The sequence below is a fragment of the Argentina silus genome (assembly GCF_951799395.1).
Source record: "Argentina silus genome assembly, chromosome: X".
NCBI lineage: Eukaryota > Metazoa > Chordata > Actinopteri > Argentiniformes > Argentinidae > Argentina > Argentina silus.
The window spans coordinates 33,539,750-33,563,105 of NC_139653.1; the positions used below are offsets into that span (position 1 = coordinate 33,539,750).

The 23,356-nt window shown below is 41.6% G+C and overlaps 1 protein-coding gene across 2 annotated transcripts in view; it reads left to right on the forward strand.

Moving 5' to 3' along the window:
• The window catches only part of LOC310823223 (glycerophosphodiester phosphodiesterase domain-containing protein 5-like), a 52,568-nt gene that overhangs the window by 23,279 nt on the left and 5,933 nt on the right, over positions 1 to 23,356 (forward strand). For both annotated transcript variants that reach the window (XM_083696010.1, XM_083696011.1), the window contains exons 2-9: positions 597 to 771; positions 17,500 to 17,603; positions 19,412 to 19,505; positions 19,751 to 19,810; positions 20,057 to 20,155; positions 20,418 to 20,511; positions 21,556 to 21,701; positions 22,959 to 23,041. In XM_083696010.1, the coding sequence (XP_083552136.1) occupies positions 655 to 771; positions 17,500 to 17,603; positions 19,412 to 19,505; positions 19,751 to 19,810; positions 20,057 to 20,155; positions 20,418 to 20,511; positions 21,556 to 21,701; positions 22,959 to 23,041 (797 nt within the window). In that variant the 5' untranslated portion in view covers positions 597 to 654. The remainder of the gene's footprint in view (positions 1 to 596; positions 772 to 17,499; positions 17,604 to 19,411; positions 19,506 to 19,750; positions 19,811 to 20,056; positions 20,156 to 20,417; positions 20,512 to 21,555; positions 21,702 to 22,958; positions 23,042 to 23,356) is intronic.

Sequence of the window (23,356 nt, forward strand, 5' to 3'; positions counted from 1 at the left end):
TGATTTTTATTTTACTCCAACTTTTTAAATATCGACAAAAGCTACTGGCAGCCACAGTTGTCATTGGAAACAGGACTTGGGAAGGGAAAATGTAACTTGTGTCTTGGCTTTGTATCAAGTGAAGGTGCTTTTCAGTCTAGCGTGTGTTTTATTTTTCCATGTCACTAATTAGTCTACTTCAATGACACTTTGTGCCACGCTTTGTATGCTTTGATAGTGGAATTACAACAACAAATTAACAGGGGGCATCTTGAAACCTAGATACAAGAACATTTTCAAACTATCTTCTGAGAAATAGCTCAGTAATATTTATAAAAAAATAAATTAAAAAATTAAAAAATCCCTAAGAGGGTATGGTAATGAATCTGGGATAATTAATTAATGTGTGAGGTAATTATATTCAGTTTAACCATTGGTTGTGCAGATGACACTTTTAAGATGTCACTTTTTTTACATGGTAGTACAGCACAGCACTTTGGATTCCAAACCAATTATTCATAAAGTATGTGTTTTTCATGTACATCTCTTTATATTTTCCCAGGAAAATGTATTGAGGGATCTGCTAATGGTTTTAAATTTTCTTGTCCATTTCCCAGGATCCTGTGCTGTCAATGGGATGTTAGTGGTCTGGGGCGGGGCCAGGATTGAAGGAGCATGGTGAAGCACCAACCCCTGCAGGTCTACGAGCGGCAGCTGTGTTTGTCATGTCTTACAGGCATCTATGGATGTCGCTGGAAACGCTACCAGCGGTCGCATGACGACACTACCAAGGTGAGTTCTGTTTGGCAGCCCTTTATTCTGTCCCACAGTCCTGTCCTAACCCTTGACCATTATGGAAACGGTAAACTGGGATTGGTGCACATAGTTGTATTGGTTGTTATTTTTGGAAGGTCTTTGACCCACGTGTCTGCTACAGGTAGGAATTGATTCAAGACGGAATGTGATCTCAGTGTACCAGTCCCTTCATCTGTCCACTCCCATGCCAATAGGATAGTGGAACATGGTTTTAGAGTTTGGGGATTTGACCCACCTACTGTCCCATTTTGTTGATCTAGCAGTTTATATTCCATTCATGACAGTAACTAGTCTGAATTATCTTTCACAACCTAATGTATCAAAAGAGGCTAGATTCAATGAGAGGATATCCTGCTTTTGATGATAACCCCTCTCTTGCGGATATGGTATTAAAACATGTTTGGATGACCCAAAGTCAAACCCACATTATTCCAATGCACATAATAATCCCCAGCCAATAGGAACCTAAGCCTAGGGAAGCAGCCTGCCTATTGGCCTGTGCCAGCTCAGGATTATATCGCACGATTAATTAAAATACACTAAATACCCTATTTGGCTGTCTCTCTCTGTGTGTGTGGGACAAGATACCTCTTATATTCTTCTCTCATCTTGGACGCTAGCTTACACTGACCCTATCATTCAACACTGATTTATGAGGCACAAGCTATCCCTTACCAAATAAGCATGCAAGTCTACCCCTTACAAACCTTGAGCTTTCTCTGTAGAGGTGACTTTGTCACTGTAAAGCACCATCATGTCCTATGAATAAGCCTGTAAGTGCTTCAAATATTTGATTTTAATCAAGCATTCAGAGTCCCCTTGGGTCACATTCATCCAAAGCTTTAATTGTGTGAGTGGGTTTTACATAATGCTCAGGCCTGCCGTTGATTTAGTCCAGGAATGATGATGATTTCACAGGGAGTAGAAGGGCTGCTGATCTACACACCATCATCTAATGGCTAACCTGATGCTCAGAGGAAGCATGGGAAAGAGCTGATGGACTGAAACAGCGCTGCACAACACTACGTTTTTAGTGGGCATGGCCGCTATTTTAGTAATGTTGTTCAGCAAAGTTTCAGTTAGCATAGAGCCGTAGGGCAGGTCTCTGGTAATGAATGGGTGGGGATAATTGAATATACTGGAATGAAGATGTCAATTTCCTCGCCAATCAGGATTTCCACGAACTGAAATGTCTATGATATCATAATTTAAGCACTCAACAAGCCTACACTGGCGTGCCAAATTCAACCAGCTGCAGGTCTGCAGATGCTGTAACGGTTCAATGAACCTGCCGCAACTTTTCTCATGTGCATCAGCTAAATAAATAGGCAATTCTGTATCTCTCGCAACACCCAGTCATATCCATAATTACCTGCCACTTTAGTGTAGTTTCCTCTCTGTAAATGCCATCAGGACTCTATGGTTATTATTACAGTAGCCTACTGTAGGCCTACTTAGTGGATAACAATATTAAACGTAAAAGGAAATGCATGTTAAACCTGTTAAGAGAGCGATGTGCACAGTTCTAATGATCAGTGATTCAGTGGGGGCAAGGAAGTATGGGGGGTGGATTTACATAGGCCTGTTGCATGCTTATATTATGTTCCCCCACAAATATTACTATGGATTAAAGAAGTGGAATTTGACAACTTTCAGGATGATTCTGACAACCATATGTTTGCGTAAAGGCTGTCCAAACGTATTTTATATGATACTCTCCTATTTGATTTTATACCCTATCAAAGACATTCACCATTCCATGATTTAATTACTAATTGGCACATTCGGTTAGCATTGATCATTTGATGTTTTAGGGAATATAGTTTACAGATTTTATTAAAGCGAGAATATACACTAGGCCTACTTCCACATATTTATAGATGTACTAGTGGTATGAGGGATTATCCCAGACAAGTGACAACTGTTGTGCCCATTTTCGCCTATTGGTAATTATTGAATGTGGAACGTCATAGGTGTTTGCAAACTCCCTTTTACAAGTCCACTGACACTCCCATTTACTGCCCCACCTATATTGGTGCAAAGTTTGTATTGTTTGGGCTAGACCTGCTTTGCGGTGACACCAAATTACCAAAACGATCTTTGCACATGGTTTAGTGGTGCTCTTTAGCGGAAGCAAATTAGGGCCCAAAAGATACACCAGACCATTTCCTCAGGGGTAAGACATGCAATACCACACACCGTAACATGCAGTATCATCCCACTAAAGTCACGTGCAACTCAACAGAAGTATGTTCAAGTGCCTATTTTCTATTTATAGGTATGAGCAGGAGTGTCAAACGTGCAATGCATGCTTTAACAGATTAGCTATTTCTTTAGACCTTTCCATCCTACCCGATTTGCCCTCAGGAAGAGAATGCATTAGTTCTTGGAAAATCTTTGGAGAGCACATTCATATTTAAATGAAAAGCAGCATAGATATAACAAATTATATGGATTTTTTCATCCTCAGAGGTTATTGGGTCCTGCGAATCGGCTTCCTGTTGTGCATTGCTGTCTTTTAGGCTGATAGATTTTGAACTGCAGAATCAGCGTTTCTGAAGCCCAGCCTTGGCCATGGTGATGTGTGGTGCTTGACCCGCTGGGAGAAACAGCCAGTCAGCTGTCTGCGTGCACAGTACTGTCGGATATACCTCCCATTGTGCAATTCTGCATCCCTGCCAATCTCTTCTGCCAGAATTTGCATACCAACATCCTCTGTCATGTTGTGCTATCTTTCTGGGGCCGCTAGCAACACTAATATTATGTACATGCATTTGAATACAGCTACAATTGAATAACAATAATATTAAGGTATTCAAATAATACACTGAATTGTCTGTTAGTTTGAATATCAGTTTCCATCATACATGCATCTTTAATGACCAAGTGCACAATCTGGACAACCAATCAAGCACAGGTATCAGTTACATGTGATGTCGTGTCAGCCTGACAGAATCATTGATCTACAAGAAGCCACGGTCTTACTTCAAATGGGACTCATTCATAACGCAGATTCAGAATAGAAGCAGTGGCTCCCATCTCTTCTTTGAGCTCTATATTGAACAGAGCAGCACGACTCGTTCTCTTTGTGAACCTGGTCTTCGTATGAGACTACAGCCTGTCTCTTACTGGCACTGCAAGCTGATCCGGCCTCAGTAATAATTGAATGTTTTCCATTTACCCAGTCTTTATGTGACGGGTGCACAAAGGCTCCAAAAATAGGAGTTGTGTGGCCTTGGTCTGTGAAATAACACAGGACAACATACAAAACCAGAGGCTGTTCAATGTTTGTTTGTTTTGTTATAGCTTTATGTCCACTATTAAATTGCCAAATTGCCTAGGCTAATTTCTCAACCGTTTAACCACCAATTTATTTGCCATTTGTTATGTCTGTTTAACGTGCCAATGTCTACACATCCCCTGAATATTTTAACAATTCGTTCAGCCATTTCGTTCCAGGTACCTTAAAATAATTAGCTAGTCAGACCTACAGCAATATCTACACAGCCGATTAAGATGCGGCTTTCGGATCCCATCAGGTAATGTCCCAGAGGTAATGTCGAGACCGAGTTAAGTTAGTAGGTAATACCGTTTTTATTAAATGTATAAAATATCGCATTCACGTGCCCATTGACGATATATGGTGAAGACCAAAATGCAGACTGCTTTGATGAATGCTAGTCTCACGTGAACGTTCTAAACTGCAATGTGTTGTGCTGTTGAATGTGCTGCCGCCAACGCACTACTAGTAGCAGGTTAGTTAGTTGGTTTCAAGACGTGGATGGATCAGAGCTTGGCCATGATGTTTGCTGATAATGACATCAAATCAATAAATGAAAAGGTTTATTAAAAACACTGTGGTTTGGGTGTGATATTTTCGTTTTGCCCATAGCTAACAACGTTAATCACAGCTAGCTAGCCTTGGGGCCATGCCTAGATTCCGTTTAGCTAGACTATAGCTAGCTAACTACGTTATGTAAAAGCTAGGCAGATAATCATAATGAAATTGCTGAAAGGGGTGCCTTTGCTAGGATATCGATGTATACCCTAACGGTCATTTATGCCCGATAAACCAGAACATTAGCTTGCTATCCACAGTACTTGTGTGTAACTGGAGATCATTTGCCGTATCTGGCCAGGTTCCTTTGGAGCAGCCCCTCCCGCCTAGCACACTGGAGGTGTGGTGTTAATAATTAATAATGGCTAGCTATGTGGCCGATCTCACCGCTGTTCCATCCAAACTCTGATGCTCCTCTGTGACAACCATGTCCAATAATCCATGCAATGTCAATGGCATAATACGTCCTCCAAATGTCCAATGACAATGCCGGTGATGTAGTAGCTAAATCCACGTAGTTAACTGCTCGCCTGCAAACGTTTGCAACTAATGTTATATTGGGACCTGCTTGGCGACATGCCTTCACTACGTTTTCACACGATGGTAGCTGCTAGCTGGCTAGCGAACTCAATGCATAACATACCATAGAATACTCAAGAAAAAATGATGTAAAAAGTTTCTCAAATTATTCGGTTTAATAAAGCACGAACAGGCTAGTACTGTGGCCATAGCCCATGCCAAATAGCCCATGCCAATTTATTATTTTAATTGAGAGAGAAACATTGCAAAACAACAGGTCAGCCATGTCCCATCCTTGTTCCTATCGTAGTTTTACTTTGACTGTGTTTACATAAAGAGATAGGTCCAGCCCCTCAGTTTACTGGTGACACGTCAGAGGGTTATTACGTTATTCATACTCTCCAAACCTCGAGTCTGGCTACCTGGATTGATCGCTGATGCTCTGCGACATTCATGCAATTTGTGTTGGTTAAAAAATCCGTACTACTATGTCGCTTTCTCACTACCGGCCTATTGTTCGTTGCCTAAGGTGGCTAAAGTTTTGTTTTGTATACAAACATGTCAGCCACTGTCATTTATGAATAAGCCTAATTCTTAAATGTTTTTGCTTTTCTAATGGTATCGTCTCGCAGGATAGTGATGGGATCACATTTTTTCACACATTTAACAGCATATCACCTTCCGGTGTAAAAACCCTGGAGATTAATCACCAAAAACTGTTTTTTAAGTGAATTACTTCATTTCACATGGCAAAAAAACAAAAAAAAGTCGCAAAAGACAGGAAATTCTAAATGAGCACCACCACCCATCAATTCACCTGTGCACTAAAAAGGTTTTCCAGCGCACAGCTTTGATACCTGCTATAGTGCTTTATGTTGGTCTACTGTACTTCAAACAACATGTACTCATCACTGGGCAGGTTGCTTAGGATTCAAAGCTTCTCTCAAACAGCGTAATTCATACTCTTAGAGTATGTTTTCTCCAAGATAGTAATTTATATGTTGCATGACAAGATATGTTATTTTTATTGCCACACAACCTAGGTTGGTCGAATTTGTTTTCAGTACAGCATGGTGGGGAAGTCTACATTCACTGACATACACTGCATTGAATAGAAGACAGACAACGCAATACAGTCCAATGCACTGTAGATTGCACTCGGTCAATTTGTAACACAGGATCCTTTTCCTCTCATTGTTCACTGTTACATGGTAATGTGTTGGGTACAGTTACATGCCTTTGTGACAATATAAGGTTATAGAAGCTTTAAATATGTCATAGGCAGAAGTTAACAAGGGTTTATGAGGATGTCTCTATGTTTCTGTGGGACTGGAGGGGGCCTGTGTGACTTAGCACACATAATGAGCAATGACAGTGTGCTAGTGGGCCCTGGAGCCTGTTATGCAGGTACATATCCAGACACTGAGGCAAAGGCATGTACATGTGCGTGTGTGTGAGAGAGAGAGCATCTAGTCTGATCTGAGAGTTGAGGACCCACCAGCTAGATGAGGGGGAGATAGTTGCTGTGATTAATACAGCAAAGTCCAAATCACTCTCCTAGGCCTTTGAATGTCGAATGTCATTTTAACATTTTTGCTGTACAAATAATCATTTGAGTTGGAAATGATGGTAATTTGAAATTAATTTGAGTCATGACACATTAAACCAACCAAGCAATGGTATGAACGGTCACCTAATAAAAACAGATAACCTTTTGTACTGCCCTCTATGTAAATATCCTTTTCTGCACTTATAAATAATAATAATTAATAATAATTACTTAATAAATGCATTTAACTGTATGCCCTGTCAATTTGCCTGTTCTAGGGATGAAACATTCAGTCCTCAAAATTCAGTGGGAGGGCTAATCTTCTTGAATCCTGCCTCTCTCTTCCAAGGTGTGCTCGGTCTATCAGATCTAATCCCTCCCTGACTGTCACGCCAAGAGGCACTTGTTTACATACAGTAATTGCCTACCATTATAAGTATACTTACTCCATGTGGATCTGTTATTATTATTATTATTATTATTATTATTATTATTATTAAAGTCCGCAGGCACCCTAACAACAAAAACAACAGCTGGGCGGTTTTGGCTGCCAAATTAACCTCATATTTTTCCTTTATGGTGTTTCAGTCCTTTTTGTTCATCGTCAAGCATATGGCTAATGCTTTGTTTGCTCATATATGTGTTTTGTCTAGATTTAGAATGAAAGATGGATATGACACTAATGATACACTACAAGGTATCTTGGGTTTAAGTGCATCCTCTTTCAATTTACTTGTCATCAGCAGTGTGAGTTTGTTTATGAGCAAGTAAACATTCAAATAATTCATTATTTGAATGTACTTAATGTCTAGAATTAATTTGTCATTAAAAGAGATCCTGTTTGTGTCCAGCAGTATACCTTAATCCTAGCAGATATTTATCTAAACATAATAAACAGTGTCTTAGTGTCTACTGTAAATTTTAAATAGAAAGCGGAGAAGTTCTCAGCAGGCATGTGGCCTGATTCGAACCCATGCCGACAGGGCATATGTGTGCACTGTAGGCCATGGTGCTAGACCACTGGACCACTCCAGGCCATGTTTTGAAGCCAAAGGACAACTTGCTTACAGTGTTTTAAGATCAAGAGCACAATATGTACATACAACTATGAGATTAGCCACTATTTGAAATATTCAACAAATTCAGTTATTTTAGAAAATGTTCATGAATAGATTAAGCTATGTGAGATGAGATCACCAGCGTCCCAGGTCTGAGGAGGGCTAGCTGCAGCTATAGGTGGTCCTCTGTGGCTCAGTTGGTAGAGCATGGTGCTAACAACGCTTAGGGTTGTGGGTTTGATTCCTGCTGGGACCATATATACTGAAATGTATGCACTCACTGCAATGTAAGTCGCTTTGGATAAAAGCATCAGCTAAATGGCATATAGTTGGTGCTGCTAGTGCTCAAGTTGGTATCACTACTGGGGAGAGAGGATGTGCATGGCGCTCTAACCCTGGTCCTCTGTGGGCTGTCCTGATGGTCAGCTGGGTAAAACAACAAACAAATGATCCCCCCCCCCCCCCCCCCCATGCCAGGCCAGGCTAGACCAGGCAGGGCAGTGATAGGATTAGAGCTGCGAGACGCTGTGATTCAGGGACAGCTTCACCAGCTGCTGCCTTGGCCAAGGACACCCAAGCTAGCAGAACAGAACAGGACAGAACCCAGTCTCTCCCCCCACTCTTCATTGTAGTGTTCAAAGATGTGTTCTACATTAAATACACTTGGCACATATTTCAGTGTATATTAACATTATCCCTCAGGCACATTTTTGCATGTGTGTATAGTACTGTGGATAATTTGAGTTGGGTCCATGCTCTCCTTACCTTGCATGTGAAGTTTTGCCATGTGAAATGAAGTAATTCAATGATGCAACCTGAACAGAATGGGATTTCATGTAAGAATTTAGGGATTTTGAGTATTTCTGTTGATTTAGTTGGGGAAGGACCTTAGTTCATAATTTGAATAGTCTGGGTTTGCTTTTATTCAATAAATGCTAACTGCAGAATGGAGTTTGTCCAGCACATTTCCATCATAATAACTCTGCATCAGAACTAGAGCCCGACAGATATATCAGAGCACCGATATTGTCGGCCGATATCTCTGTATTGGCACATATTCCTCAGATAATCCACCGATGCGCATCAACCTCACATTCCAAAATTATCGAAAATCTCTAATTTGGTTTTTCCACACAAAAATGATACTTGTTTATTGGTGTTTTCTGCTATTGGAGTGGCTACTTAAGTGGCAGAATTTTTTTAAGTAACATTAGCTCTTTGGGCTGAAGGCAATTACCACAGTTCCTAACTAAAAGGATGCTGACTGAACAAGACAGTCACACAGTAAGATATTATTTACCAAACATTTATTTCACCAGTTAACATGGCTAGGTTGTATCCTTATGAATTTCAGAGTCAGATGTTAGTTAACTTTTGTCACAAGCAGCTTGAGTAGTTCCAGTTAACTGTATCAGCAGGGACTGCACAACGCAGGCTTGTTAGAGAGCGGAATATACCACTTGGGGAGGGCTGGAATAAACCATTACTGGAAATTACAGTGGTTGGCAACTCTTATGTTTTAAGAATGCTTTTCACAGTGTGTTTTTGTATGTTTTTGTAAATGAAATATACTGAGTATAACAAAAGTAATTCAGTGGGTGATCAAACTGTCACAAGTTATATTGAACAGCAAATCACTGATATCAATATGCAGTGCACTAAACTGGCATAAGATTTGTCATAAGTATCTGCACATAAAATAAATAAATGTTGCACTATTTATCAATGGAGATCATTTCAGGTCATTATTGAGATATGGATTATTGCCTAATCAGCATTAAGAGCATCCTTTTGCCATTGTTTACTTATTAAAACTGTGCACAAAAGTGAGTTAAGTTAAATCAGTGAATGTTGCTCCCCATAAATCGGCATCGTTATCGGACCCAAAAATCCAGTATCAGTCCGGCTCTAATCAGAACACATACAGTAATGCAACAAAACAAGAAATACTTGCATCCAGTGGCGTTTTTAACTCCAACATTTTGGTGGGGCCACTGTCAAAAATGCTCAGATCCATTTCAGTGGAACCACAGTACAAAACACATCACCCATCATGATGAACACAGTTGGATATATCCTACATCAAGACAGCCTATGAGCAGAATATATTTTAAGATTGTTGTTATATGTTGAACTGTTTCTCATGGGTGCAGTCATGCAACTCCTATTTCCAACGTGCTATGTGACTACTTTTGTCAGTCCAATTTGCACGCAGCAGACCCCACGGGAAAGCAATTGTAAAGATGCGGCAGACATCTAAACAATAAACAAGGCGCCTTGGGCAACAGTGAACAGTGTAGCTCATCAATAAGATGACTGCAGCACCTTTTTGAACCACTAGGGGCCGTGGGGCCGGTGGAGCCTTGTGCTGGCCTTTGACTCAACAGAGAGGCATACTTTTAGCATGCGCACAACCATTTTCCCCACTCACTTTGTTTCATTGACAGAGAGGGGCCGAACAGGACTGGCCCCACTACCATAGAACACAGTAGCACTGAGCCAGCTGCGAAAAACAGCAAATTTCACGCAGAGCTTCCATACTCAAGGAAACCAAACTAAAGCACAGCCGTGAATGTTTCATTAACCAAAGATTAAAAAAAATGTATTCGATTTGCTAACAGTAGGATATGAAGATACAATTATATGACATGGGTGATGCTTAATTCACGCAACAACTCCATCTGCTGGTGCTGAATGACGAAACGCCACTGTTTACATCCCAACATTTAGTATTTAGTATTCTTTTTGTGTAACAGTCTGTATATACAGTACATATTGTACATAAACAACAGATGATTCTTTTTACCCTACAGTATGTAAAACACCACCATGGGCATTTTTCGTTGTGCAACCAAACTGTTGTTGTACAACGGTTGTGAGGGTGTTGTTTTTGAACGTGTTTTTAGATATAAAAATCCAAACGCTGGATCTCTAGCTGTTGCAATGTTGGATTGACATTGTTATTTGATGGATGTTGTTCAGTCAAATGTTGGTTGGAATTGACAGTTTATTAGATGTTGTAATGTAATGGTTATTTTTCAACATTGACTTAAGGTTGTCATTTAATGCTCATCATCTAACGATGCTACAAGATTGTCCATTGGTTGAACATTTAAAGTTTTCATAACATTGGCTGTTGACGGACCGTCTCAATGTTGCTTATTTTACATAAATACAAAGTTAAAAGTCTAATATTGATGTAGCATGAACTTCCTAACCAAATGGATACTTAGGGTAAAATCTGTTATAGTTTCCCCCACTGTATTTCACTTTTATCTGAGGAATGGTGTCATTGATAATCAATCAGGATTAAATTTTACATTTTAATTAGCTGTACTCACTTTTTGATGCGTCTTCACCTGGGATACGGCTAATAACCTCATATACAATTCACATCCAAGCAGACCTTTCATTTATTTCTGGATACCAATATTTTACCAAGGTAAGATTGGGTCTGTGAGGTGGACATAGACTTAAGGATTGCTTACAACTACAATGCAATAATCTAAAGGTAAGCTTTGTCACATGTTAATACAATTTTTCTAAGAGTACGTCAGAACAACATCTAAGTGGAACAGTGGGTAGATGTCTGGTTGACATTTGGTATGAGATCCTCAATTACACTTTCTGACTGCCTTTCTATGATCCTAAAATAACACTTAACCTGTCTATGCACTGTTTTGGTTCAACATTGTCTCTCAGTTATCTTCCATCGTCTCTTTATGGTTGGTGTAAGATAGAAAATCAACCTCCTTTTACATATCTTTTTACAATGTTTAGATTTAGACTATTTTCCGTCATGACGGATATACAACAACAAAAAATTTTAATACAACGTCAGTTTTTCAAAAACAAACTGTACAAAGGCTTATCATAAATACAGTAGATGTCGACATGCATTTCTTTCTATTGAGATTCCCATGCTATGCTTGCATGCTTGATTTGAAAGACAGCCCCTCAGGAGACTGCAATCTGCTCACTCCTTTGCCAGAAGTAGGGCAGAGATGCTACTGTACTGTGTGTGTGGAGGCTTAGTAGCACTGCATCATAATATCCATGTGTTAAATGAGCTTCCTCGTGGGAGGCCTCTGTAACTGATCTGCAGAGAAGGTGGACTGTGCACCAGGCATGTGCTGGATCAATGTCTCTCTAATGCAGCCAGATCTATAGTCATAATGACGCTGTAATAGTCAGGCCTCCTAACGGGTATGGGTAATGGCTGCCTTTTTAATGACTGATATTGGGAGGTTGAGGGGAAGATGTGCCTCACTGGACGAATCACAATAGTCATTATACACTCTTGGCTGTTGGATGGAGCTAGTGGAGAATACTGCAGAATACACTGCTCACTTTCCAGCTAGTGCAGAGCCCCTGTTCATTGCATTGCTAGACATTAATGATTCAAATGTTAACTGTCTTGGAGCTATTTTTGCTTTGTCAGTGCAATGGCTTCTTGTTGGCATAGTGAGGTCACACAGAGCATGATTGACTGAGTATCAACATTTGTCACAGTGGTGTGCCCATGCAGATGTGGGGTCCGTGCTGAATTATAATAACTCATGGATTATAGAGGATAAATTATGGCTATTGGACTTTTTGAGGGGGGTAACCTCAGTTTGACCTCAGTTTAGCTACTTATTTTTCATTCTTTGAGTTTTTTGAGTTTGAGTTTTTTGAGACTTTGAGTGATTCTGGAAGATCTTCAGATGTTCTTTTTTTTTTTTTTTTTTAATGTAAGTATTTACAGTAATACATTTACACTGAACATAATTACCCCCTGATCCTTTTTATCCTTCTATTATTTGTGTAAGGTCAGCTTAGGGTATGTTGTATATGCTATTCTCCACTTTAGCTTCCTTCAGCGTAGCAGCACATCAATTTTCACATTTCTAAAAAGATAATACATTTTCTCCCATGTTGAGAAAAGTAATATTCCCTCTCCCACTCCCACAATACATAGTGAGCAGGCCCTGTTGAGAACACAATATTGTGTTTGCGTTGTCTTCAGACATAATGGATTGAGTTACATTGATATTATAGTTATCATATAGTCATATAGTTGTGGCCGAAGTTGACTGTTTAAACTCACTAAAAGCACTATAGCTGTTTTAATCTGTTGGTGAATGATGAATGTGAGGAAATGGGTGTGACACTATGTTATGCCTGTTTAGAAGACATGATTCAACAGACTACAGTAACCCTTACCCTTTGAGCTGATTTCTTGTTTTTAATGCTCCTGTGTTGGCCCAGCACTCAAGGTGTTCCACTCAGACTAAAGCAAGCCATGCAAATGTGATGTCATCATAGGGAAGGCAGTATCACCCCACTCTTCTGATAGATGAGCTCACAAACAGGAGCAGGGGAGGAAAAATTTAACAAGAAGGACAATTTCAGTCAAACAAGTAGCATATGCAGTACAGCTTTACGGTGCTCTTAGGTAGAATGTGAGTTGGAATGATGGATGGAAGTCAACATAGTTATGCTCATATACATTTCTCTTTAATTAGACACAATTCACTAATGCACTTAAATAGAAGGTTGCATTGCATATTATTTACACACCAAGTTTCACTTTCACCAATACTAGTCTGAAAAGACCCACACGTTTAGTCTGCACTCCCCGGCATGGTAGCTACTAATTGACCATCTCACTCCCAGGACTGTCACAGCTCTAATCTACCTTGCTCTGACCAGGGTCTCACTCGTCACAACAGGTGAACAATATCCCCTCACATCACTCCAAAGTCGTGTCCCTCCCAGCTCCAGGTGTTGCCTGGTAGTCATTAAGGGCCAGAAGGGGGCCAGAAGGGGGCCAGAAGGGGGCCACGGCCAGAGCAGTGCGATCAAGGAGCCTGCCGGTCAGTCAGCCCCCAACCTGCACCACATGACTTCCCTGTCAAGACACATAAAAACCATGCTGTAGGTACTATTACTATGCTCTCTGATGGCAAGTAAGGGGGGCTTTGTGTAATCATATAGGGGGAAGTCACCAAGGGCTTGTCATATTGTTCAATGGCATTAAGCAGATCAGTGGTCTTTGCAGCATCTATTCTAGTCATGTCTAGTCTTTAATGTTTTAACTTGGTTTGTTTTACCATAGTTTTGGGGTAATGAGTTATTATTATTACTGGGGCTATCCAGTGCCGATGCCTCACTTGAGCTGTTCGTGGATAAGCCACTTTCTCTGTTTCTCCCCAGAGCCATGTACATTTTATATTTACATTCATGGCATTTAGCAGATGCCTTTATCCAAATCGACTTACAACAAATACATTTGTTTAAGTAGGTGGATCATCTATCCATCAGTTATCATAACATAAAGTAATCAATGCTCGGACCAGGGTCCATAGGCAGTCACAATGCTAGAAGAAGGAGAAATTAGTTCATTTTTTTAATTAACAGGAGAGAAGCTGGTACTGGGGGGTAGTGGGGGTGAAGAGGTCTTTAGGAGGGACCATTAAGATGTAGCCTGAAGAGATGGGTCTTCAATCTACAGCGGAAGATTGGTAGTGACTCTGCAGTCATGACAGCAGTGGGAAGCTTGTTCCACCAGCGGGGCGCCAGGACAGTGAAAAGCCGTGACCGAGTAGTGCGGCTACTGCATCCACGTAGAGGCGGTGGTGCCAGGCGGCCAGCCGAGGTGGAAGAGCGGAGTGATCGGGCAGGGGTTTGGGGACTGACCATTGCTTGCAAGTAGGGAGGGGCTGTTCCCTTTGCCGCCCGGTAGCCGAGCACCAGGGTCTTGAGTCTGATGCGAGCTGCTACCGGGAGCCAGTGAAGGGTGCGGGGGAGGGGAGTGACATGGGAGAATTTGGGAAGATTGAACACCAGACGGGTAGCAGCGTTCTGGTTGAGCTGCAGAGGCCTGATGGTGGAGGTGGGGAGACCAGCCAAGAGTGCGTTGCAGTAGTCAAGGCAAGAGATCACAAGTGTTTGGACCAAAAGTTGTGCTGCTTCTCTGGTGAGGAATGGACGTATCCTTCTGATGTTGTAGAGGAAGAATCTACAGGAGCGTGCTGTCGTTGTGATGTTCGCCACACAGGATAAGTGGTTGTCAAGGATCACCCCAAGGTTCTTGGCTGTATGGGAGGAGGTCACAGTAGAGTTCTCTACTGTGATGGAGAAGTCTTGGAGAGGGCAGGCTTTCCCTGGGAGGAAGAGCAGCTCAGTCTTGTTAAGGTTGAGCTTGAGGTGGTTGGCTGACATCCAAGCAGAAATGTCTGCAAGACACGCAGAGACACGTGTTGCCACCTGTGAGTCAGAAGGGGGGAATGTACACCCAATACTGTTTGCATACTCCGACTTCTCCTGTTAATGCACACATCCAGACCAGTCGCAGAACCTTTTAGACAGCCTAGTACCCCTAGGCTAGACCAGAGTAGAGATACCTGTAGGCTGGCTAGTTTATTTTGTAACACATACAGTAGGTCAGTGTTATATATTAATGTATTAACGACGGCAGAGCATGGTTACCGCAACAGTGGTAGTGAGTTTATTAGCATTTTTCCTGGGGATATTACACGTCAGCAAAACAACCACCATCTTTAAGCAATTCTAATGGATAGGCTTTAGTGTACCTCAATGACACACACATTGAAGTCATTAATACTGTTGTTAATGTTGTGTTAGAGGGAAGATCACAGCATACTGTGTGAGATAACTATATTATTATATAACAAATAAATTAAAAATTATATGTACATAATGTGATTTATAGGCCTAATCAAAGTTGTATTGCATTTGTCTCCTTTACAAGTGTAATTTGCAAGCTAACATAGAACCAATGGTCATTTCTAAATTAAGATTAAATATATTGCAGAGGGGAGCGAGTGTCTGCAACTATAGTGCAACTCAACTACTATCTGCCCCAGTCGCATCATTGACGTAGTCCACCGCTGCAATGACAACATACATATTTTAAACAGTGAACTACTGTACCATGCTTTTGCTTTGTACTGCAATATACATATACTGTATACTTATACTCTCATTGTAACCTGTGGTTTTTAGTGGCCTTTCTTCAGCAAGACCAACTATCGTTTTTGCTCATACTTATTAGTGTTCTTGTGAAGCAACGCACCACTGTTATTCGTCAGACTTTATTTCCTGCTTTTTATTATTAGTGGGCTTGCTTCAGCATTCTCCTGACCATCCTACTCTCACTTTCTGTCAACTACCAAGCCATCATCCTATCTTCTATCTATCTATCCTCTTAACTATCTGCCTATATGCTACCCTCTGACCATCTTTTATCCATTGGTCCATCCTACTATCTCACTTTTATTTAACCACCCAACAAATCTATCTATCTATCGTCCAAACCATCTTTAAACTATTTCCACAACCAGAATAAGACTGTGCAAGCCCACAAAGTTTCTTCTGGAACTTATTTTTCTATTTTACGTAATACTATTCTTTTATACATTTAAGAGTTTAGTTTTTTGAGAGAAATTTCAGTGGTGAATAAAAACAGAAACACCATATTCAAGCTTCACTTATAACGTATGTCCAAGCTAAGCCCCAATTCACCAAAGCTGTTGAATCCCTTTGCGTAATTGACATGCATAGTTAAACAGCTGTTTGACATGTCCACATAAACACATAAGTCTACTCTCTGCCTCTGATCCTCTCTCTCTCTCTCTCCAGTGCCCATGGAGGGAGTGTAGAGTATAAGGCGCTCAGGCTGGCATCACTGCCTGACCCATCAGCAGGCCTGGCTTAGTCTGAACCACCCATGCTAGCCAATAGCCTGGCTTCAGGCAACCAAGGAGAACATACAGACAGCTTTGTTTGGGCTTTTTAATTACATTTTACTCTTTTTAGCTAACTGATTCACTGCAGCCTGGACCCAGATCAGTGTGCATATTATCTATGGCATGGTGATACATGTATGGTACTGTATGTCAATGATAGTCAGCTAAAGCACAAACAGATCTGGGTCCAGGCTGTACCCACTGCATAAGCACAGGCGATTCCATTGTATGCTAATCTGAGGGCTGGGGTGCAAATCCTGTTTGAGGCCATGTCATTCCTGCTCCGTGTTTTTCAATTATCTGACGGCTAAGGGTTATCACACCAATTATAGTTAATTAACATTTTGTGCCAATCTGTTCTTTTTGTGTGGTCTTAACTTCTAATTCCATTTCATGACTGATGTGAAATAATTAACTTATTTAGTTATGAAACGGTCAAAGGTTGTTGTCTGAAGTAAAAAGTGCAATTTTGTACATCAAGGATTCTAGTATATTTAGCCTCCACCCGTAGCTGATATAACAGGTGTGTCTTCTATAATGCACATCATGAATGTTTTCTTTTAAACAGACCCTAACCCAGTGTTGTTTTTTTCATACAGTAACCAGTCACTTTGCCTCATCTGAGTAGTGTTTAAAAATGCTGGCTATGAGACAAGGCTGAGCCATTAGTTTACAGTATGTGTCCTAGCTGCTCTACAGTCATTTAGATTATAGTCTTTGGTACTCTGTTTGGCCAGATAAGGGCTGGTCACCCAGTGGTGAGCCAACCAGACAAGACAGCTTTACAAGACAGCTGTTTAGAGTTGAATGCTGTCTTTGTTGATTTTGATGTTGAGAAAAGGCTTATGTACAGTTCTCATCAGCTTTCACCCACAATATGGTACAGTGCATCACTGTTTGTAAGCAGTAGTACTCCACAGTATTCACATGCTGATGGAGCTGATGCTGATGATTCTAATTGTGTTTGTTTGTGTGTTTATTTCTCAGTGGGAGTTCCTGTGGTCCCTCATTCTCTTCTTCACTTTCTCTCTGCTCCTGGTCTGGTTCTACTTCTGGTGGGAAGCGCACAATGATTACAACGAGTTTAACTGGTGAGTAACCAGGTGTGTGTATGTGTGTGTGTGGGGGGGGGTATGGGTACATGATTATTGTCTCAATGATTTCATGCAGTATATCAACACCATCAGCCATGTGTTCCATTCAAATGAACAAGCTTCCTCTAAATGGTCTTCCAACCTTCACTTTAATTGATTGACATTTATGTGGAATAATCTTTTCTCTGTAAATGCTGTCATCATCTCCATTTATCTTTTCAACATTTTCCAAAACTGAGAATGCTTTTACTCTGTAACCTTAATGTAGCTGTTTTTAAAGTAGTCCATCATGGATGCCCATACTCGTATTGGGATAATCCTAGCAGCTCTCCTAAGCGGGGCATGGACAGGTCAGGCCTCTATTAGTGCAGATTACAGTGGACATTTTATCAGACCACACAGGGATCCAGGGACACCCTGTAGCCCCCAAGTCGGCTTCAGTCAATCATAATATGGGCCATTCATTGGTGGATTATGGAGTATCAAATCTAATGTATATGAAACCAACCCACCCCTGTCTTAAAGGCACTGGAAGTATTGGTTCTGTTATCAGGGAGGCAAGACACATTGAACATTCGATTGAGGTCTAATAATATTTGTTTCATTTGAGGGTATACTAAAAATTACTTGGATTTATGTTGCACTTTTTTAGGTGATACTTTACATAATACACTATGCCTCCATACAGAATGTCCAGAGGATTTGTTTATATTGCAGCTTTGTTGTGGTCAGTTGAGTTACAATTGCCATGGGCCATAAGATCAGACAGGTTGACTATCAGGTTGACTTGTGTCAGACAATTATTCTGTGAGCCAGGGAACAGAGAAAAAACACTAGAGTCTCTTGTACAGTACAATTAATTTTGTCCCCCCAAGGTTATTCCCTTGACTCTTGCCACCTCCCTGTGCTCTCCTCTACCTCCCTCTCTTTCATTCTCTCTCGCTTTCTCTCTCCCTCTCCCTGTGAAGTGCTGTCTTCTACAGTATTGCTGTATTCAAAAGCAGCTTTCATTGGTGGTGACCTGGCTGTGTTGCCAGTGGAATCACTGATAAGGAAGGGAATGTAATTAGCAGTGTAGGCTCGATGTGACTCCCCCTGCTGCTCTACAGCTGTGGTAGCCCAGGCCCTCTGAGACCCCCTGTCACACTCCTCAGCTTGACAGCACGCTGTCTGTGTGTGTGTGTGTGTCTGTGTGTGTGTCTGTGTGTCTGTGAGGGAGGGAGGACTTCAGGACATCTTTGTTCCTTCTGTTCCTATCCCACTTTGTATTTCAGAGATAATTTGCCAGCAGTTAACATTATGATTACATAATCTCTTTGGCCCCAATTCTGTCCTAGCAACTGCCCCCATTGCTCAGAAGCAGCTTCCTTTGTTGTGTTTTTGGCTGTCTGCTTGCTAATTCTATTAGAACAATGAAGGCAAGGGATCCTTCTCAAAGGCACTAGAACTTTGCCTGTCTTGGCATTTCAATGCAGGCTTTGGGTCTTTAACATTGCAACTGTAACTCATTGTTTTACATCCATTTAAATGTCCTTCATGTTACAAAGAGACCCCTTGGACCCTTACCCTCCCAAAGTCCTGACCTGAACCATTGAGGTGAAAAACACTAAATTGATCTTAGATCAGTATCTAGGGAAAATGCCCTCCTATATCTGCAGGCCTACTTTGTTGGCATATATCCTCTCATTGGCTCACAGATGAGTCCAGCACCGTCGCCTGCCCTACTCTTGGTTACAATATGATACCGTCTGATGATGATGATGAGACGCTATTATGTAACTGACTCTTGTAACCTGCTCTTGCAGGTTTTTATATAACCGCTCTGGGGAGTGGAGCGACGGGACTGTTCCAATCCTGGCCACCACTGCTGCCGGCTTTACTTATATTGCATTTTTAATGGTGAGTTATGTCGTCTCATCAAACATTCACAGCAAGATGGTATTGATACTGTGCCGAGCCCTGGCAACACCCAGATGTTGTGGGGGTAAAGTGGCAGCATAAAAAAAGTGTTCCCAAGCACATCTGTGCTAGCCCCACACATGAAAGTTATGATTATAGGAGCAGATGTTGACCTGTTTTGAAAGCAGTACCTTTGTCTCTCCATGTTTTGGGATTTTGATCTGTGTATACATCTAATCTTTCAGATTTTAGCACTTTGCCACATAGCAGTTGGGCAACAGCTGAACTTGCACTGGCTCCACAAGGTAAGTGTGTGTGTGTGTGTGTGTCTGCGCCTGTGTGTGTGTCTACGCCTGTGTGTGTGTCTGCGCCTGTGTGTGTGTCTGCGCCTGTGTGTGTGTCTGCGCCTCTGTGTGTGTCTGCGCCTCTGTGTGTGTCTGCGCCTGTGTGTGTGTCTGCGCCTGTGTGTGTGTGTGTGTGTGCACCAATGTGTGCGTGTGTGTGTGTGAGAGAGAGTCCAATGGTTCACTTCTGTCTGTTTGCCTTCTCAGGTAGGAGTCACGACTGCGCTGCTGACCACCATCATTGGGGTGATAACTATCAATCAAACATGGGGGGAGGAATGGACTGTCATCCCCATATCACTCCAGGTTAGTTTAAAACAAATCACCACTCGGGGATACACATTGGCCTTATATGTAGTGACACTTGAATACTGTAACCTCATACAGTAGCAAAATTCAATATAGGAAAGAATATTAGAAACCTCCATAAAGCAATTAAAGCACTGTCTGTGTCAACACTTAATTAGCCATGCAATATAATGAAAACTGCTTTAACACTGCTTTGTAATGCCGTAGCATTAACCCTGAAATGGTGTCAGTAATGTCACACCTCTGATCCCATTACCAGGCCACAGGTCCCTTCCTGCACATAGGTGCCCTGGTGGCTGTCACTGCTCTGGCCTGGCTGGTGGCTGGGCAGGTCGCCCGCGCAGAGAAAACAAGTAAGCTGTCCTTGTAACTGTCCACCTTACTGATCACTAATCCCAAATTAGTTCACAGTGGTTGGTGAATGATTAACACCACGTACACAAGGGTAGGGTGGCAGGCATACTGAACATTCCTCTGCACTCACGTGATGTAGAACCAACAAAACACATTAGGCCTACTAGGGCTGTTGTTGACACTGGTAGTTAGACATACAGGAGAGACTGGTCAGAGCTTCTCAAGTGCTAGGTTGCTTTGGTACCTGAATGTTAAATCAGTGCTGATGTTTTAGAGCATGTACGCTTGGCTGTATTGTGTTTGTATTACATTGTTATACAATGTAATACAGTAAACGTAATTGTTGTGGTCAAATGTGAAATACCTCTATTCATTAATTTATAGTATCAGACCATTCCCATGACATCTATTTTACATAGACTATTTGTAATGTAGCGTCTGGTCTAGTGGTGGCTTGCAGAGGTGAATAGGTCTTGGACACATAACATAAACTCAGCATCTTCTGGAGGAGACGTGTCTGAATACCTAAGAGGTTGTGAGGGCAACGGGTAAAGGCTTTCGCTCGTGTCTAGCAACAAGAGTTCTTCTGATGCATTCAACCTGGCTTAAGCAGTGTGCGCTACTACAATACTGTATCTATTATTACTTACCCAACACAGAGATGGAGCAGGAGTAAGTGCAATTCTTTAGGCTGTATAGTGAAGCTGGCCTTATACTGTAAAAACATGCTCCACATCCAGTCACAGTTGCATTATATCAGTGACATTCAATACGAGAGCCGCAGTAGCTGAACTCACTAGGCTAGTTTAGGAATTTGTCAACCAGTTTCAGCAAAGCTAGAGCATGTGAAGATTTAATCCATCCACCGGCTGTACAATATTTAAACAACATCATAGACATTCATGACGAGCTAAATCACATGATAGTTGTCTTGACCATAGAGGTCCTAGATTTTCTATTAATTTCTAAATGATTGTTCACCTCAATGTAACAACCATTTGTGGCTACAGTCAAAAGCATGTTGCGTGATGGCCTCTCTCCAGGGTTCCAGGTAGTAGTCATGTTGCTCTACCTGAGTGTTCTACTGGGCCTCTACATGGCCCCTCTCTCCATCACCTCCCCCTGCATTATGGACCACTCCCACCTCAAACCACGCCCCAGCGTCATCGGCCACCAGGGGGCCCCCATGGTGAGTCAGCCGACCCAAGCGCCCAATCATAGGGCTTGTACTGTATTGTGATGCACACCTCCCACGATATGCTAATAGTGTATACTGTAGATATGTAACCTTCGTAGAGGGCAGTAGAGAAACTGCTTTTCTCTTCAATGTTTTCACTTCTCTAGCACCCTGGGCTGTTCTAGTATATTAATGACCCTCTGGTCCCAGAGCTGAAAATAGCCCAGGAACAGATACCCTGTCTGCTGGTCTTTCTCCAGGCTTTTAGAGGCAGCTATACTGTATGTGAGAGCGCCTAACAACAAATCTGTGGGAGTTATTGGGATTCGAATTTATATGATGTCTAGCATTTGTTCAGTTTGTACTAGCATTTGTACTTTTTCCATGCAAGTCTCTCCTTCACCATCATTACCAAAACCGTTTTCCTTGTTTCATTTGAGCTGCTCAAACTGAGTATTCAATTGAACGGTGCATTTCATGTATGATTTATGAGGTTTCACATGTCTACCTAAGCAATGGACTGATTTATATATTTAGATTCATGTGTTTGATTTAATGTCAGCCAAATGCCAAATGAATAAATCCTGCTCGAGGTGTAAGATGGCAGTTGTTATGTGACAGGCATAGGGTGTTTAATAGACCAAGATCCGATGTTTTTGCCAACACCTATCATCCTAACAACTGGTTTACAAACATTCATCCACCAACCGGCACAACCACACCCAGCTCTCCAGCCAGTTGAGGCATGTTGTCATTGATCAACATGGCAGTAAAAGTTGAAGTTAGAAGACTTGAAGATGTGAGAACTCCCCCAAGGCTAGGGCATGTCACATGACTGAATTTATTTCCCAGCAGCACATTGATACATTGATTTCTACAGGCCTCTATACCCTCCCTACTCACAGGTTGAACTACAGTATGACTGACCACTCATATGGCCATGTAGCTCAACAGCCCCTTGTTTGTGTTGTTTAACAAGCAGTCCATTGGCTTTCACTTATAACTAACTACTAGGAATGGAAATCCATTTCACAAGATTGCATTCTGTCCAGTGAGTATTGGTTGATATGAACCTCTTTGACCTCATAAAACATCAATAAGAATACCCTTCAGCGTGTTTTAATTATGAATTGCCTTAAAAATCTAATTTATTATCCAGCTGTATGTAAATGAAGAAGCTAAACGCTGTTTCTTGAACCTAAGTGTGTAATGGAGAGCTCTTAAACAGTCAAGACAGTCCTATGCTGATATTCATCCCTCCACTCCTAGCTGGCTCCAGAGAACACTCTCATGTCCTTCCGGAGGGCTCTACAGATGAACGTCAGTGGGCTGGAGGCTGACGTGGCCATCAGGTAACGAACACAGACGCACACACATACACACACACTCACACACACACACATACACACACATAGGGGGCACCCGTAGCCAGATCAATAGAGCTGAGCAGGGAGAGGATCTTGTGTGTATGTGTGTGCATGCATGCATTTGTATGTGTGGAGCATACATGCGTGTGGTAGATGTGTGTGTGTGCGAATGCATATGCGTGTTGGTTGGTTTGAGTGTGCATGTTGGTGGTTTTGTGGAAGATGTTGTGCGTATCACATACATCCCTCCATTCTATCCACCAACCATCTTTCACCCGACCTTTCATCCTTTTTGTCTGA